We start from the raw sequence: 18,948 nt of genomic DNA on the forward strand, positions 1-18,948 counted from the left end.
GTGAGGAAGGGGCGGGGGGTCCCCCGCAGGCTGCCGCGCTGCCCCGCGGGCTGCCGGGGTCTGTCCCCCTGTCCCTTTCCCTCCGTGCCGCCGCCCGGTGCGGGGTTGTGGGCGCCGCTCGGAGCGGGAGTGGGTGGCTGCGGTTTGGCACCCGCGCAGGGACTTCGTGGCACCTCGGGCGGGCGCTTTCGTAAGGATAGGGCGTGTGTGGAAGGGCTGTGAGACCAGCTGGGGCTGGTGGAGGAAGAGTGACAGTCCTGATCTGTGCTGAGATGTCAACACTTGAGCGCTTGTTGGTTTTTTTTTTATGGTGGAGTCTTCACATTTTGGGGCCTGGCTTTGCAGGTGGTGGCAGAACTGTTCGTGAAGACCTTGTGTGGCAGGTGCACGGCTGTGTGTGTGTCCAACTTCCTTTGGTCACCCTGAGCAGGGCTGGGCACAGCTGTGCTCCAGGCAGGGTCAGCCAGAGCAGGTGGCCCAGGGCAGTGTCCAGTCAGGCTTTGGATGTCCCTGAGGATGGAGACTGCACCTCTCTGAGCAGCCTGTTCCCTTGTCCTGCCACCCTCACAGTTTTTTCTTACGTTCAGGTGGAATTTCCTCTATTTCAGTTTGTGCCTACTGCTTCATGTCCTGTCACTGGGCACCACTGAGAGAAGAGTTTGCTTTCTCTTCACATTCTCCAGTCAGATATCTATATGCATTAACAAGAGTCATCTCTTCTCCAGTCAGAACAGGCCCAGCTTTCTTAGTCTCTCCTCATGTGAGAGCTGCTTCAGTACTTTCATCATCTCTGTGGCCCTACACTCACCTTGCTCTATGTATTTTTTGTCCTCCAAATGTGGCCTCACCAGTGCTGAGTAGAGGGGAAGGATCACCTCCCTCCCTTGAATTGCTGTGGCAGTGCTCTTCATAATGCTGTCTAGAAGATCATCTGTGATTTCTTTTTAACTCAGGAACAGAAGAGCGATGGCTTTGAGAATGGTTGGTGTGCCTTGTCAGCCTGAGGTGACCGGCTGATGTTTGAACACCAGCTGGTCTTTCTCTCTGCTCGTCATATCCCAAAATGGGGAGGTAAGAATCCCAAAAGAATGGTCAAATTAAATTGCAATGTCTTCTAAGTGAAGGACAGGGAACCTAATTGTGAGTTCATAGCTAATGCTGAATTCAAAGGTGGGAATAGTGTCTTGAGTATGCTCAAGCCAGAACGTGAGCAAAGCTAGAGTAGAGCAAAGTAAAAGGTTTTTTGAAGAATCTGTTTGTCCTTACATTGTTTCAGAGTGCATGGTGCTTCTTTTTGCTATTCAAGTCCTTTCTTAAAGCAGATTATCCTCTGAATTTTAGGATCAGCATCTCATGTTTGCTTCCTGCTTCCTGGCACTTCAGCATCTCTCCGGTGGGATGTCCGCGTATTCTCAACACCACTTTGCGACAGATTGTTGTGATAGGAATCCTGGCTGCTGCTGTCTCTTTGCTTTACTACTCCCTGGTAGTCATCCGCAATAAGTATGGGCGTGCATACAGGGACAAAAGATTCCACAGGTGAGAATTGAAAAGGCTTTTCTGGAAAGGAATGAAATGGAGTTTTGGTATGAAAGAGGAAATGCTGACAGGTTGTGCCTGTAAAATACATCAATGGGGTGGAAAAAGTATGAGTAAAACTTCCTGCTTTGTAAACAAAACTTAGCTAAGTTTATTTTGATTTATCAATAATTCAGCTTTCTAATATCTGTGTATCTGTACCAGCTCAGTAAAACTATAGGTGCAAAAATACTGCATGATAAATTATTTTGGAAATTACTTTTAGTATTTATTCCGGGAATTTGATTCTTACGGGTGGCACTCCACTATTTTTTCTTCAGCAACATTCAATAGTGAATACTGTGTGCTTCCTATGATGGAAACTGTTGTCCCGTTTTGAGTCTGATGTCGAGAAAAACTTCCATATGGAACTTAATTGCTACACAGTAATCCCTCGTTTTCTTCTAGATATCTTGCCCGAGTAACTGACACTGAAGCTACAGATACAAACAACCCCAATCTGAACTATGGAATCGTTGTGGACTGTGGCAGCAGTGGCTCTCGGATTTTTGTGTATTGTTGGCCAAGGCACAATGGTAATCCACACGATCTGCTGGACATCAAACAGATGAGGGACAAAACCAGAAAACCAGTGGTTATGAAAATTAAACCAGGTACTGGATAGAAGTTAATTTTAGATGCAATTTCCTAGATAGTTGCTTATCCTAACTTTGCTTTATCAAACCCCGTATTTAAAATGTCTGGGTAAAGGACACTTGCAAGTTGTCAGCATGGCACTCCTCCAGGTTTCTCTGGGTTTGGTTTGCAGAGAGCTTTGTTCAGCTTTAAAGGTTGAAACATGACCCTGACAGGCAGGAGGGAGAGGTTTCTCCGTGGGCTAAGACAGTTGCTGGTTCAGTTGTCAGTTAACTTGGTTCTGTTTATTTAGTGAATAAATACTTTGGCTTTACAGATAAAGCTACCCGAACCACTTCTATAAATAGGCAATATATCTAACACAGGTTTTTGCTTATTGCTTAGAGGATGTTAGTGTTAGCTTCATTCTTCTTTTTTGCATTTTTGTAGTTGAATTTGTGGGTTTGGGTTGTTGGTTTCTTCTCTGTGCATTGGTTATCGAGATTTTCCAGGAAATGCCCAAAGCTTGAGTTGCTTCACTCTCCTATTTATCTGTTTCACTAGGCATTTCGGAGTTTGCCAGCTCTCCTGAAAAGGTCAGTGATTATATTTCTCCACTTCTGAGCTTTGCTGCTGAACATGTGCCACGTGCAAAGCACAAAGAGACTCCTCTTTATATTCTGTGTACTGCAGGAATGAGGATTCTGCCAGAAAGGTTATTGGCTGTCTTATTTTTAGCATTTAGAATAGCGATCCTGGTGTGTCTGACTATTTTTAACTGTTCAAACTGTAATTTTGCAGCCAGCAGAAGGCAATACTTGAAGATCTGCTCACTGATATTCCTGTGCATTTTGATTTTCTGTTTTCGGACTCACATGCAGAGGTTATTTCAGGAAAACAGGAAGGTAGGTTAACATTTGAAAAAAATTATCTTTGCAATATTTATTACTTTCACAGTACAACTCGTTTAATGTTGTTGTTGCTCTTCAAAATTCTGGTTTGGTTGAGAGACCTTATTCCTCAGTAGCAACATATGGAGTGTGGAGATGATCATCTGCTGTGATCTTCTAATGTGTCTAAATGTTTTCTAATTAGCAGTGGAAATAACTTATCTGTGCTTAGCAGGAATTTTAATCCATTTTCTCTGCGTTTAGGGAGGGAGGGGTAAGGATAAGGCATAACATTCTTGATGGAACAAACCTTGCAGGGAAAAATGGTTTCTAAAGGAGCAGTGTTTTGATGTGGTCAACTCACTAGAGGCTTAAAAACACTTTTAAAGCTAACTTGTTTACTTTTTCTGAAATGTACACATCCAACTGTCTTTAATACATTGAATTGGGAGAGAAGGACTAGAATAACTTGTCAGGAATCTTTACCTTCGAAGTATTTTATATAATGTGAGCAGCAATATATCTTAACTCATACGCAAAAAATCCCTCTGTTTTTAAGATTATATGCACCAGATGAATGTACTGAAATGTCCAATTATGTTTTCTTATGCATGTAGGAGTATATGCATGGATTGGCATCAACTTTGTTCTTGGAAGATTTGAACACACAGATGATGGTAAGTACCTTCATTGTGAACTGGATTTTAGGAAGGATTTCAGGTACATTCCTGTGCTTTCACTGGTGATGCTGTGCTTTTAGACAGAGATGTGTGTGTGCAGATGGCTGATGTTGACTTAATTTGTACGTGAAGCTCCAGTGATCTGCATTTCTACAGAAAAGTTAGGTAGAAGTAGTGCACTGCTGTTTTAGGCCCATCCTAGTTGTTTTTCTTAGCACCTTCTTGTCGTTTTATTCAGAGGATGAAGCGATTGTGGAGGTGCACGTCCCAGGCAGTGAAAACAAGGAGGCCATCTTCCGTAAGAGGACAGTGGGTATTCTTGACATGGGCGGAGTGTCGACTCAGATAGCATACGAAGTCCCTAAAACTGTAAGCTTTGCCTCTTCGCAGCAGGTTATTATCTGTGCAACTTCCTTCTTTTCCTTTTGATTTATTTTAATGTGTATTTGTTGTTTTGTTTTCTTTGTTTTGAGTCCTATTCCTCATTACATCCCATGTCAAAGCCAAGGCAAAAGAAGATGACAGATACGAGTCCTTCATCAGCTAAGCAATTCATTTGTATTTTGTCCATTCAGAAAGCTTATTTCAGTTGGTATAATTTGCCACTAATTTGTAAGTTTTAAATGCATTCTTTGTGTGTGCATGTATGTATGTACAATTTTAAAATTTGTGTTACACTTAAGAGAGTGTATGCTGGAGTTTAGAAACCAAACGTTGTGTGGTGGTGATTCTTATATAAGAACTTGTATACGATGCGATTTTTCCTTCAGGTTGGATTGGTAGAAACTGAATTAACAGGACATGGGGGTAACAGTACATTTTGTTTAAATATCACCGACATCATCAGCACAGTTCATCTGTTGCAGGAAGCAAATTTTTTTGTTACAAGTCTTAAATGAAACATAAGTTGCTCTAGCTTCAATCCACCAAGTTCTAGAGTAATTCCTGAATTTTTGAAGCTGGATGATTTCCCATTCACTTAATTGAGAAATATCTAAAGACTAGCATAAAAACCCTGTGTTTTGATTCTACATCATTGTAACAATGCGCTGATATATATTTATTTTTTTAAATCTTCCTGTGAAATGGTGCATTTTCATTATTACAGGTTTTAATAACTACACTGCTTTTCAGACAGATGGTGTAACAAATAGTTTGGGCTGTTAAACAGAAGTATGGGTGTTTAGATTCAGAGCAGATTGCCTCAGTCAGATACGAATTGGAAATAAGAAGAGTTGCAGTCAGTTGATGATGGCTGTTGTATGTCTCTAGCTGAACATAAGCCGATATAAAATAGGTTTTCTGGTCATGGAACCTCTCCAGGTTCCCAGACAATGACAAGAGAGTCAAACAACTGACTGTGACGCTTACAGCACTAGTGCTGTTCTTCATTCACGGTGTTGGTTGGAAGCCATGCAGTGTTATGCTCCATTTCTGAGCACGTTCTGCATGAAATGCTTCTGCTACGCAGCTCATAAATATCTGCAAGTGACTGATGTGTGGTATGTGAGGAGAGATGAGTGATTGATAGGTCGCCTGAAAAGCTGGAGGACTCCAGATTGGAAAATGAAAAACAGCTCTGCTGGGCAGCCCATAATTCTGCCCAGCCTAGCAATCAGCAACAGGGGGACTCAGTCAGAGACTGTAGCACTGAGATTAGTATCCACAGCACGTACCTTTTTATAGGAGAAGATACTTCAGGGTCTGTAGTAGCAGTTCTGGAAATTCCTGGAGTATCAGTAGTGATATTGTAGTTCTCTACAATCAGTATGCTTTGCTCTCCCTAGGAAGTAGAAGGGGTGTGGACCTGTGAGGAGAAAAATAGATGAGTAAAGAGTGAATTTTAAAGACGTCTTTGAGCATCCAGTTATCAGAAAAACTCATCTGTAGGTTCTGGCTGATACTAGTTATACCTAATCTTGGTGCTTGTGTTCCTACAGGAGGAAGTAGCCAAAAACTTACTTGCAGAATTCAACTTGGGCTGTGACGCTCATCAGACTGAGCACGTATACAGAGTCTACGTTGCAACATTCCTTGGCTTTGGAGGGAACGCAGCCCGCCAGCGATACGAAGACAGTCTGTTTACCAGCACGGTGCTTAAAAACAGGTAGCTGGCTGCAGCCCCTTGGGGATACGGGTCCTGTGCATCACCAGTAACCCCCCAACTTGAATATATTTAGTAAAGCGTCTTGACATAAAACTTAATTTCTACAGCTACGTGCAATGCTGAAGTTTCCTTAATGGAGGATGCTTTGGTTTGATGCTGTTGTGTCTCAGAGCTTGCCATTTCTGACACACAGTTGTTAACTCTGCTTGTTCTTTCCTACAGACTGCTGGGCAAACAGACTGGCCTGACTTCTGATTCACCCTACCTAGACCCTTGCCTGCCCCTGGATGCTCAGGATGAGATCCAGCAGAACGGACAGATAATGTATCTGCGGGGAACGGGAGATTTTAATCTGTGTCGTGAAATTATTCAGCCGTTCATGAATAAGACTAATGAAACGCAGACATCTCTTAATGGTGTCTATCAGCCTGCTGTGCACTTTCAGAACAGTGAATTCTATGGTTTCTCAGAGTTCTACTACTGCACCGAGGACGTGTTACGCATGGGAGGAGATTACAATGCTGCTAAATTTACTAAAGCTGCAAAGGTAGTGCTCTTGAGAGAAACACTTAATTCAAAACAACTACTCTCCAGAAGCATTTTGTTTGGAAATTCTTGCAACAAAAAATATACTTTTAAAGATCCAAAATCCTTCTACCCTGCAATAAACTGTCCCAGGGCATCTCTCTTCCTCACTGTGTTTGCTTTTAGAATACTTGTTTTAAGGCACAAGAGTAAAACTGACTTGCTGTAGAGGGAACAGGACTTGTGGTAGTCAAGTTACAGCAGAAATATTGATAATGGGGAAATCCACGCTGCTTCCACCCCTTGCTTCTTTTTAGGAATGTCTGACTTGTATGAAGCAAGAGGAAAAGGATTTTTTTTTTTTCCTAACATTTTGCGCCAGTTTCCCATGTGTTACTGCGAACAGGGATCAATCTGTTGGGGACAGTTTAAAGTAATGCTGCAACACAGAGTAGAAGAGTACAACCTGCTTTGTCAGTGCCCTAAAAATAGGTTGTCTAGTTAGTTGTCATCTCCAAGTACATGGAGCACATAGTGCTACTGAATATTTAACCATAAATGCCAAGTATGGATCAAAATGTTACAGAAAATACCATGATATTCTCAACTTTTCTATTTTTCAGTATTTGCAGAGCATCTTAGCTAGTGGCATTTTTTTCTTAAGGCAGAAGCAATGTTGAAGTCTGTCTTTTTCTTTTTTTTTTTCTTTTTTTTTTTCCTTAAAGGATTATTGTGCCACTAAGTGGTCTGTCCTACGAGAACGTTTTGACCGTGGTCTTTATGCATCACATGCTGATCTCCACAGATTGAAGTAAGTATTTGTGTTTGTACAGCAAAGTCATTCATGCAGAGCTGCCAGGGAGAGGTCGGGGTCATGTCCAAATGATCTATTTAATGAACTCATTGAAGGTGTGAATATAACCTTAAATATTGCATCAGCCATTAAAAAAAAAACATACTGATGATTATGTGTTTAATTGTGTCCCCAGTCCTTTGGGACTCTTAACTGCCGACCTGACCTTGTGCCACTCTTTCTATAGGTACCAGTGCTTTAAGTCTGCCTGGATGTATGAAGTATTTCACAGTGGTTTCTCTTTTCCTGCGAGTTACAGCAGTTTGAAAACAGCTCTGCAGGTTTATGACAAAGAGGTGCAGTGGACCTTGGGAGCCATTCTTTACCGAACACGGTTTTTACCTTTAAGGTACCAGTTGTTTTCTCAAGTGTCTGGAAAGAGCATTTGGGTGGAAAGTGTGGGGAGTTTTGAAGAGGGAAGAGGTACAGTGGTAGCAAAGCAGTTGATGGGTACAGGGAGGTAAGATGTTGTTTGTAGAGCATTAGATCTAACCTCAGCACATATTTTAGGCAGCTCAAGTAATGCTTTAAAAAGACGATTCTACTAAAATGGGCTCTGTTTTCCTCTGGTAAGATAGTTTGGAGGCAAAGTTAGATTTGCAACTTACGTCCCTTATCCCTTTGATTCTTTTCAGAGACATCCAGCAAGAAAACTTCCGTGGAAGTCACTCCCACTGGAGGAGCTTCTCCTTTGTTTACAATCACTATTTGTTTTTTGTCTGTTTTCTGATTGTGCTGCTCTCCATCCTGCTTTACCTGCTAAGGCTCCGACGGATCCACAGGCGAATGTTGCATAACAGCTCAGCTACTTCCCTATGGATTGAGGAAGGCCTCCCACCACAGAAGATCGCAGGACCCTTATGAGATGCTGTGATGAAGAGCTTTTAATGGACTTGCTACATAAAAAGCCATTTTTGCCTCAGGGTTCCTCCTTTTTGTCCCTTTAAACCATTGAAGAAGCAGATTGCCCAGAGCGTGTAATACAGCTAGGCTTTGGAAATATGGGAAAATGGGGTCAACTTGGCTTAGTCTCATCAGACAATATCTGCCAAAAATTACTTTTTTTTTTTATTTTAAATATTGCACTTTTGCGTGTAATGGGACGAGCAAAGGCTCGTCAGTAAATGAGTAGCAGCAGCTTAAGTTATGTATGGTAAGAGAATGAGTGTGAATTCTCATCCTTTGGGTGAGATTGTGAAATACTGTTACCTAGGATGAATGAGGACTGTTTTTATTTTCTTTTCCTGATTCCAGGATTGATATCACTTGACTTGTCAGTTCTGAGTCTCCTCAGTCAAAGAAAAGGAAGTGCAGGGTTTTCCAAAACAGGAAGGAAACAACCTTTTAGGACAGTTTATCTGATTTTATATTCTGGAATAAGTACTGTGATGGAGAAGAAGAATCTATTGCACCCAGTGCTGTGCTTCCACAGAACTGCTTAAATCAGTTTTATTTGTCTGTGACAGTTTCCCCTTTGGTCTTGGAAAGCTATATCCTCATAGTGGCAAAAGTCACTAATTTTAATCACTTATTTCTGTTTCATAATCATTCAGAGATCTCCTTGAAATTCCAGTCAGGTGAAGAGAACTGGAATATGCCTAGGCTTTTGTTTCTGCTAGAGTAGACATGCACAGTGTCCTCTTTTTTTGGTTTTGAGTACTCTGTTAATTTATATTTTATTTAAAACTGTTAATTTTACTTGAAAGTAAATCTGTCCATGATTAAAAGTGGGATTTATATGAGCTTCTGGTGGATGGATATTTTATTGCACAGTACCACTTCTGTTCTCACTGTTTGCATCCAACTGGCAAAACTTTCTTCTCTTTTAGTAGGTGTGAATATGCTGGAAAACTGGATGCTGTTTGCAGTATTGGAGAAGTAGATGCATTGATACCATTTTTGTCATACTTAAGGTGCAGTGTATTCATCTAAAAATCTAGATACTTCGAATTTGTTTTATAGTATCCTTTTGATGTGCTTGCTTTTGCCTTTTTCTAGGAAATTTAGGCTTGATCCGCAAATTGCAGCTGAATTTAGTTGCTAAACTTCCTGCCTCTTCCATCCCATGGCTGCTGGTAGATGGCTGTGTTGCAGTCACAAGAATTAACTGGATACGTGGTGGAATTTTGAAATGGCAACGGAATCTTTAACTGAATGTTCAGAAATAACAAACAGTCCTTTTATAAAGGATTTTTTTTTTGTACCTGATGAGTCTAAGCACTTCGCCAGCTGAGAGTCTGGTTTGCATTTTGCTATTTTTTGAGCACCATCTGAGTGAACGCTTAGATAATAAACCTCTCACTTTTGATGTCTGGAACTGTGGTACAAACTTGTTGCACTCGTGGGCTGATAAGAATTATCGGAAAACTGACACTGTCAATTGTTACAGAGCCTGTACTTCCTGTGCCTGAGATGCCTAAAACTAGAGTAGAGAGCCTCTAATTGCATGCTTAGATAAAGCAGCCCCCTTCGGACCAGGGCTGGTGTTAGTGCTAAAGTGGAGAGGAAGTATCAGGGTGTGACTTGGCAAAATCCAGGCAGATGCCAAGCATCTCTTATCAGAGGAGATAATGTCTCAAATGCAGCAAGAAAAAAAAAAAAAAAATCATCATCACACAACAAACCCCCAAACCAACCCAATAAATGCAGATGAAAAAATTATGAAAATCATAAAAACATGGAGAAGTTTGAAGGAAGAATGTTTCAGGCCTCAAATAGAATCTCCTTTTAGATGCTGCAGCATTTTCTTTTTAGTGAGGTTCTGAACATGAAAAGGATTGCAAAACAAAAAAAATCTCCTAATGTATAACTTTAAAATTGAGTCTTTAATAGAATGAGAAGCTCTTTTTTTTTTTATTAAATAATGGGCAGTCATGGGGAAAACTATTCTGGCCTTAGTTAAGGTGGTATAAAAACTTTTGAAAGGAAAAGCAATTGTCTGAAGTTATATAATATGTCCTGGTGGAGCCAAGTGCAGTATTGCTTTCTTGTTTTGTAGGATGGACAAACTCTGGCCGTGCACAATGAAGTGTGTGTTTTATGGCCCCCAGAGCCTAAGAAGATTTTGGTAGAACAAACGGCAGCTAGGAAGCTTGGTGAATGCAGTAGGGACAGGTACAGCACTGGGGTAACGGAGGCAGAGTGCTCTTGTGCTTCCATGTAGAGCATCGTGGGCCTGAATTTAGGGTTCCCACACTTGTTTTTGAAAGCACCACAATGAGGGATGAAGATACTAAGCGGGAGCGTTTGGAATATGAAGAAAGATGAGATGTTGAATGGTGGTGAGAAAGCAGTCAGGAGCATGGGGTGTGAAGAGGCAGGATGCTTTCCATGGACCCCTGACTGCTCTGCAGTGTACAGTGTCTCTTTTTGGTTGTTTTGGGTTGTGGTTTTTTTTTTTTTTCATTGTCTTTTTTCTGCTCCAGGATACTAACAGTGTTGTCCCGCTTTCTCTAGCGGTTTGGTTCAGGAAGGGCAGAATAAAGATAACCCAACACACAATTTCCTCTCGTAGTGGTAAAAAGATTCTGCCAGCAGAGATTGGTTGTGGGAGCAGCTACTGTTCGTTAAAAATCTAAGCAGTGCGTGAAAAGACAGATTCAAACAAGCCTAAGGCCTAGAAACTTAAACTTTCTTCATTCATGCAAAATAATGCACAGAGGCCAGTTTGATATCTGTATTTTTCCCCTCCTCATTCAGATATCGGGTGGTAAAGTGCTTGATAAGGTGAGCAGGTGTCAAGGTGTTTCAGAGCGAGTGGAGGTGAACACTTTTCAAAACTAAAGCCAGCTGGCTCTTATGTGCTTGGGGACTTGCTTTCCTAAACTGTTTTTAAGGTTTTTTAAGAAATCTCATTAGATACCCAGCTGCCCCTCCCTGTGTCTGAGAAGAGCCAATTAATTTGTCATGCTAATGCCAGTCACCGAGTCATCTTACTTTCACAGCTTCTTTGTTTGTTTTTTTCTTCCAATAAACCGTTTCCCCAGTTACTTCTTCAATTTGTATTTCTTCAGGCAGGATTTTTGCTGCGTTATGTCTCTGTGGTTGAGATACTAACTGAAAGATTTGAGGGGAATAGGCTGAGTTTCTTTAAACCTTGCCTCTCAGCCGTTCCATCCATGACCACAGAGGCTCACACCCTGGTAGTACAGTCAGCTTCAAGGGGTTGAGCACAGCAGGAAGCAGCACTGGCACCCTCTTTATTTCCAGCAAGCTGCAGGTTAAGCCCCTTGATGTCCCACAGGTACAGGGGGCACAGCGAGAGGCAGCTGAGTTAATTCAGTTTCCTGGACATGCCAGGGGAGAGCCATCATACTTGTTAGAAGCAAGACCCTATAAGTAAGGGCTGGGAGAACAGAAGGCTGAGGAAGAAGGGATGGTGTTGTGGTGTTCTCCGGGCATGTTGCTGCTTATCTGAGGTATTCTAGCTTCAAAGGGAGGATTTTGCTCTGTTGGAGAAGAGGTGGGATTGTTTTCGCTGCTGTGAAACCATGGGGAAGGTGCAGCAGAAGTCTGTAGGATGCCGTGGAGGGGAGCAAAGTGTGCAGAGTGGTTTGCAGTGAGGTACTAAGGGAGAAAAACAAGCCTAAAACTGGCTGGAGGCTTTGGATTGCTTTAGCAGCTGTCCTGGGGCAGATTGCTATTGCTTGGAGAGAAGCGCACGTGTTGAGAGGAATTTCAGCAAATTCTTAGGCTGTGGATCTGAAATGGTTGGTTGTCTTTGTACCTTTGGAGAGAGTAGAGCACCAATAACTTGAAACCTCCAACTTTTGCTTCTTTCAGGAGGTGGTTTTAATGCTGAAACTGGGATGTGCTGGGGTTTGGGATATGGAAAAGAGTAGGATTTTTGTCCTGGGAAAGTGTGTTTTAGAGGAAAGAATGTTAAAAACCAGCTTTGAGTACCAGCCTAAGCATCAGGGCAGTGTAGGGCAACAAAGTGGTGCTGAGCATGTCAGCCTGATTGTATATTTATGTGCAGGTTTGTGGCGTGATCAGAGTATGTCCGTGCTAGGAAGCAGCTGGAGCACCCTGCAGGTCACTCTGTTCCCATGTCTTGCGACTGGTGTGTGTGTGAGGCCAAGGGGATGGCCTGTGGGCTAGGATTGGGGAACAGTCTGCTCCTCCTGGACACCTCCTCTGGGGTGCTCCAAGTGCTGCAGATTAACGAGAGGTTGGTCATTCAGCCCCCAGCGTGGGGGGAGCTGGAGCCACGCGCTGTCCCGTGTAACACAGCACGAGATTTTGGCCCACGGGCTGCGTGAGGGCTTTGTGGGAGTTCACTGCTGTTAGTGTGTGCTCTATTGAGGCTGACAGATGAGCGGGTGCCTTTAATTGCTTTAAGAGCTTAAAGCCCACAAGGCATGGGGAGGGAGGCGCAGATTTTCAAAAGCAATCAGCTGAGTGCCAAACTTAAATGCCTAGATTTACAAGACTGCTGTGCTTTTTGGTGCTTGAACTATCCTGTGGCAAGTGCTTGTGAATTCAGCTCTTGCCTTCTTTGACAATCTGGCTGTAGTGTCCCAATAATTAGAATTACAATGTGAGGGGGGGAGGTGTGTGGGGTGTGGGTGGTTTTGGGTTTTGGGTTTTTTTTCCCCTCCCCAGGTGTTTGCAAGATAGGGCAGGGGCTCTGCAAGAGGAGGAAGAATTTTGTGGCATCTTCTGAGGAGGAGACTAAAACCGTATTATTGTTGCAGCTCTTGCAGCTCGAGATGAAGGGGTAAAATAAAAAAAGGAAGCCTTTCCATCCCACCCCTGGACAAGCCTGCTCCGAAGAGACTACAATAAGCGACAACGCCAGGGGAAACATGATTCCTTTAGGAGGCTTAGCAATACCTTATTTTCACTCAGTGCCCGTTCCTAGGCTCGGATTCCCAAGTCACAATGGTAATGTTTATCTGTTTGTGTCTGTTTCTGCATTAACATGCTTTATTTTCTTTCTTCTGCTTCTCCTGTTCACCTTGTCCTTTCTCCAGGTCCATTAAGGACAGGTAAGGCACGCAGAAAAGCACAGAGGGGAGGCAAGGGCACTGCTCTTTGACCTATCCCAGTGACCTGGAATGGACAGGCAAATGATACTGAAGCTTTTGGCTTCATGGCCTCTTAAACGTATCACTCTTCTTTTTGTTGCTATGTTTTTGTGTGTGGAAAATGTCCAAAGCAAACAAGGCCAAACATGGCCCCTAATGGAAGAAGCAGTTGGGAGACAAAAGCATACCCATGAGAAAGGCAGGGGAGGGTGGGGAAGGGAGGAAGCACATGGCTCCTCCGGGAGCACCAGCCCCGAGGAGGTTGGGAGCTTGTGGAAACAAAAGGGTTTTCTCTCTCTGCACCACTTAGGGAAGGGGACAGTCAATAGTAGTGACCTGATGGCATGCCTGATCAGGGGCACCTTGTTCTTTCTTGTCCCATTGTTTCTGCCATTGTTGCTACTAAATAATGCATGAAAGCCCAAATGAGCTCTTGCTGTGTCCCTCTTCCTGGGCACCAGCCTCTCTGTGTGTCGTATTCAGGGGACCTGGTCCTGACAGTTGTTTTTCAGGTCAGCCTCCCTTTGTTTAAAGAATGGGAGGACAACGATGACTCTCTCCTGCTTGTGCTTGAAGGCCTTTGGGCTGGTAGGACTGGGTTAGCAGTGTCTTCCTAGATGATGAGTGAGATGTCTTGCTGGAGATGCTTTATAGAGCCCGGATCTTCAAAAGGGAGCGTTCAGGCAATATACAAATGCACTGGAGACACAATGTGATGTCCAGGTTTTCCTGAACTCCAGATGCTTTCCAGGGTCCTGGAAGTTACTCGCTCTACACTCCCTGCTACAAATAATGTGCAGAGCAGGGCTGGGCTTCAACCTACAGATAGACTGCAGATGTTTTCTCTTCCCAGGTCTCATGTGTTTCTCTTCTGCTGATAGGTCCCATGGTGACTTGCAGACAAGATCCCACGTTTTTCCCCATTACTAGTGGGGTCTCTAGTTGCCATGGCCAGATTTTGGCAGGCAGTAATAAGCATCAGAAGGCAGTAATCTGAGGGTAACTCTTAGGGCATCACCTGCCATGCCAGCTGAGGGTCCTTAGCTCCTTGCTGGTCATGTAGGCACGAAGGGTGTTAATGAAACGTTGGGATCAGATGTGAGGGTGAGTAATGCATCTCTTACATAGCTGTTCCCATATCCTGACCTTGCAGTGAGCTCTCTCACAAATTCAGCAAGGGGAGTCTCAGTCCTTGAACTAATTGTTCAAGTTTCTGCATGAGAGCAGAACCGCTAGCAGAGACTGTTCTTGTTAGGGCATGTTCTTTGGTCTGTCACAGTGAATCAGCACAAAAGACATTAAACCAGATGTTTCCATAACGCCTTTTAAGGATGAGGAGGGATTTGGTGTATTTGGGAGTAATGAAGACCAGGACATTGTGTTCCTGAGCATCCTTCCCCTTGTGCAACCAAGTGGTTTTATTCTGCTCAGTTCCTCCTCTCTTCTCCCTTGCTCCCGGACGTAGCTAGCTTAATCACAGCAAAATAAATCCTGACAGACTGGATGGGAGGCCAGTTCTATCTGCTCAGTGCTCTTCAGGGCCAGAAGCCCCTTCTCTGGCTCCTGCACACACAGTCTCTGCTTGCAGAGGCTCTGCTGTTAGGAGAGGGACTCTTGCCATCTAGTGGGAGGGGACGGTAAACCTCCAGGGCCTCTGCCGTCCCTCAGGATAAGACAAAATACAACCCTCCTTCCCGGACTTTTAGTGCATTTCACTGCACGTGTGGGATTAGAATCCTAGAGTGGTTTGAGTTGCAAGGGACATTAAAGATCACCTGGTCCCACCCCCCTGCCCTGGGCAGGGCCACCTTCCCCCAGCCCAGGTTTCCCAAAGCCCGTCCAACCTGGCCTTGAACCCTTCCAGGGAGGGGCAGCCACAGCTGCTCTGGGCACCCTGTGCCAGGGCCTCACCCCCCTCACAGGGGAGGATTTCTGGCTTGGATCTGATCTAAATCTCCCCTCTGTCAGATTAAACCCATTACCCCTCATCCTATCTCTCCCCGCCCCAATCCAGAGTCCCCCCCCTTTCCCGCAGCCCCTTTCAGCCCTGGGGGGCCGCTCTAAGGTCTCCCCGGAGCCTTCTCTTCTCCAGCTGAACCCCCCAACTCTCTCAGCCTGTCCTCACAGGGGGTGCTCCAGCCCCCCCAGCATCTCCATGGCCTCCTCTGGTCCTACTCAAGCAGGTCTGTGGCCTTCTGCTGTTGGTGCCCCCAGAGCTGGACCCAGCCCTGCAGGGGGATCTCCCAGAGCAGAGCAGATGAGGAGAATCCCCTCCTCTCCCTGCTGCCCACGCTGCTCGGGGTGCAGCCCAGGACACAGTTGGGTTTCTGGGTATTGAGCACACAGTGCTGGCTCACAGTCAGTTTTCCATCCACTAATACCCCAAATCCTTCCCCCCAGGGCTGCTCTCAACCCACTCCCTGCCCAGCCCTGCCTGTCCTTCCATCCCCACACACTCCATCACAGGAGCCATGCTGCCACAGCTCTGTGCTGCCAGTAAGTGCACACAGCTCTAACCCCTCTTGTTTATTCCCCACACTATGTGCATTTGCATAGAGGCATTTAAGTTGGACCCCCGATGAAGCCGAATTACTGGCTGGAATTCCTTTGTGCTGCTCTCCAGGTGCTCTCCTGCTGCCCTGGGACCCCGCGCCAGGCTCTGGGTGTCTCTTGCTGGCACCAGCATCAAGCTGGTAGTGGGATGGGTTGAGGTTCCTTTTTCCCTTAGTGTTGTCACTGCCTTGAGTTGGTGATGCTGGATTTCTCAAACTCTTTTCACATTTTTTAGTGACAAAACTCTGTTTATACTCTTCTGTACTCATCTCCTGGATGGCTGAGTTGCACAGAGGGAATCTATCAGGAACCTGGATGTATGGGGAAGGACACTGGTGTGTGCTGGCCAGATACTGTATGCCACCTGCACTTTGTCAGGAGCTTGCTTGGGGGAAGTTGCCTTTCAACAGCTGACTCCTTGAATCAGTGCTCAAAGACAGCTGGGATGGCTGTGTAATTGCTCCTACAGATAAAGAATGGAAAGTACTTGCAATACGCCTTGCACGTGGGTCTTCCTTGGCCTAGGAAAACTAGAAGCTCACATTCCAGTTGGGAGATTTCGGTACTAACTGGCCTTCCCCACCCCTTTCCTGAAAGGTTAAGGAGGAGAGAAATACAAGGAAGATGTATGTGCTTCCTCTGGGTGTGCGCTGCTCTATTGTTCAAGCTGCCTGGGGCTGAGAAGGAGCAGCTGCTGTCATGTACAGGAACAGGCATCATCTCCGAGCCCCTGTGCCTGCTACAGAAATATATCTGCTCTGAGTACTTCTTTGGGCTTCAGGTTTTTACCCACCTTCACGTATGAGCCTTTCATTTGCTCAGAGATAGGTGTGGAGTTAATGGATGTTGAAGGTGTGTTACTCTCTAGGTGGTGCATCAGACTGAGAGCTGGGAGACACCACTCTATCCCAGATCTCATACGAGGCTGATTCACACTTCTGTTCAAAGTACTTGTTAAAGAGTCTGGACTTCAGAGATAGTTTTGGAATGTCTTTCTAGAGCATTGAGGTCAGCTGTGCCTTAGCTTGAATTGCAAGACTGAAGTTCTGAGCCCTGCAGGTGTGAGGGGGTGACTGCAAAGCATGGGAAATCAAGTGGTGATGGAAGGGCAGCATGCTGTGCTCATCGTCTGCTTTGCACTGACTGTTAGACTAGAACACATGCAGAGCAGGAGAAAGAGATCTCAAAGGATTGAAGTTATTATGGAAAATGAATCTCGTTTTTCCACCTTTTGCTGGCTGCAAAAGAGCTGTGTCATGCAACGGTCCCTCCCTGAAGAGGAACAACCCAAGTTTACAGTCGTTTCAACAGCATCTGGCAGTAACCAGACAGCAGGGGATGGGAGTCTGCGAGGTCAGTTCAGTCACTACCAAACTCCTGATGTGGAAATCTTAGAAATTCCAGTAGAGATTAAATGCATTACATAAATTGGTTTATATGCCTTTTTTGGGGGAAGCATAGACCTACTTCTGGAGAATTGCTGGTGTTTGTTAGCCATCCTGTGAGCTCAAAAGCAGGGATGTAGCTTTCCAATTACACACTGCAGGAACTTTCCGCTAGAGCCAATTGGTGTGAAAGTTGCCACGTGTCAGTAACGCTCTTACAGGGTAGTCAGGTCCTTCAGTTCTTTAGATATCACCTAGATCATCTCTGTGCGGAGCAACCTTTACGGAGCTTAGTGTATCTGCTCTGTAAATTTGAAAGGTCAAGTCAACCTACGGCTCCAGAGAGTCTACAGGGTGAAAACACAAGGTTTGGGGAGGCAATGAGCCTTGCCTTTTTAAAAGAACTGAAAATTGGAGAGGAGAGATTATAGAACCTAATAGCGCATACCTAATTTTGGGGAGCATGGACCATGACTGTGACTACTTGGTCAAAACCAGTCTTGACTTGTGCATATGGCAAGGCGTGTCCTTCAGGCAGATGCCGAAGAAAACACGTAGGCGAGGGATGTAGACCTGAAATGGTGGCTGAGTGTATGGCCAAGAGACAGATTCAGCTGTAGCTGGTGCTTGTACAAGTATTTTGCATGAAGATATCCATTATCTGTGGAGTCACAATGCAGAAAATTGGGTGCCTGCTGGTATTGCTGCCCACAAGGGTGCATCTTTGCCCTTGGGTTGGAAGAAACTGAAAGGTTCCTGCTGGGGAGAGGATAAGAGGGAGTGGGGGATCTGTGCTTCCCTCCTGATGAAGGGCAGCAAACTCCACAGAGCCCCAAGAGCAACGAGGTGACAGTGAAACAGGTTGGGAGGCGATAGGATGGCTGGTGGCCTGGCAAGTGGTTTCCCTGGTGGCCCGTTTGCACGATCAGATGATGCAAAACCAGTTTGGAGCAGTGTTTTTCTGTAGACTATATGATTTTGAGAGGTTTTCTAATGATTTTTTTTTTTTTGCTTGGTGCTTGCCTTTTGGTTTTAACCAGCTGCAGTATGAAGGGGGCAGCAAATTCCCTGAATCCAGCATGTTACCTTGAAGAGCTTTACTGAATTCCTGCTGAACGTTTTGCTTTATGCAACCAGCAAACTCTTCCATCAGCTGGAAGCCTTAATGGCATTTGCTGTTTGTATCCTTACCCGACCCGGGCATTCGGCAAACATTCCTCTGTCAGGCTGTCATGTTTCTCCATGCCCTGATCAGCAGACGCTCACACATTCCTTCCTCTGGCCAAACTGCCTTCAGCTTCCTGCCAGTCTGAAATAGCTCTGCGGAGCTTCTGCAGTGACACGTTTTTCCCCTGATGGCCCTGGGACTGAGCGAGGTGAGGCCGGCCAGGCCTGACCCACCCAGTGGTGCTCTGCTGATAGCCACGATGCTAATTGCAATTTGCGGTGTTTCACCTCTTTCACGAGCGTTGCTGGTACAGGAGAATTAGGGTCTGTGGGGTGCTGTGCTAAACCTCCTGCGGACCACTTGTGCTGGTTTCCCTGGAGGAAGAGCCAGGCTCTGTTTCAGTGGCATCCCAGGTTTAAGTCCTGACCTCTTGATATCCTCTGTGTCACACCAAGAAACAACTGTCCTCTTCCTGATTTATTATTTTTTAACAACACAAAATCTTGGGGGACTGCCCGCAGGAGGCTTTGCCACCTTGTGGGAATGTGGTTGTCACAATCCTACCAATATTATCAGCTGGGGTGGTCTCCTGGGGGGGGGGGGG

At 44.9% G+C, this 18,948-nt stretch overlaps 1 protein-coding gene across 2 annotated transcripts; it reads left to right on the top strand.

Annotated features, from left to right (window-relative positions):
* The first annotated feature begins 349 nt into the window (after positions 1-349).
* Positions 350-8,951, top strand: ENTPD4 (ectonucleoside triphosphate diphosphohydrolase 4). Of its 2 annotated transcripts, none has more exons than XM_026863135.1 (13): positions 350-383; positions 954-1,071; positions 1,342-1,539; positions 1,987-2,192; positions 2,719-2,869; positions 2,956-3,059; positions 3,662-3,721; positions 3,963-4,093; positions 5,665-5,831; positions 6,054-6,378; positions 7,082-7,167; positions 7,397-7,558; positions 7,845-8,951. In XM_026863135.1, exons 2-13 carry the CDS (start codon positions 1,064-1,066, stop codon positions 8,071-8,073), a joined length of 1,827 nt encoding a protein of 608 aa, XP_026718936.1. In that variant the 5' UTR covers positions 350-383; positions 954-1,063; the 3' UTR covers positions 8,074-8,951. The 2 variants fall into 2 exon arrangements, with proteins under 2 accessions (XP_026718936.1, XP_026718935.1); XM_026863134.1 differs by having other exon boundaries at positions 351-383; positions 3,963-4,117.
* Positions 8,952-18,948: the final 9,997 nt, after the last annotated feature.

This window comes from Athene cunicularia (genome assembly GCF_003259725.1).
Source record: "Athene cunicularia isolate RWA chromosome 22 unlocalized genomic scaffold, athCun1 chr22_part1, whole genome shotgun sequence".
NCBI lineage: Eukaryota > Metazoa > Chordata > Aves > Strigiformes > Strigidae > Athene > Athene cunicularia.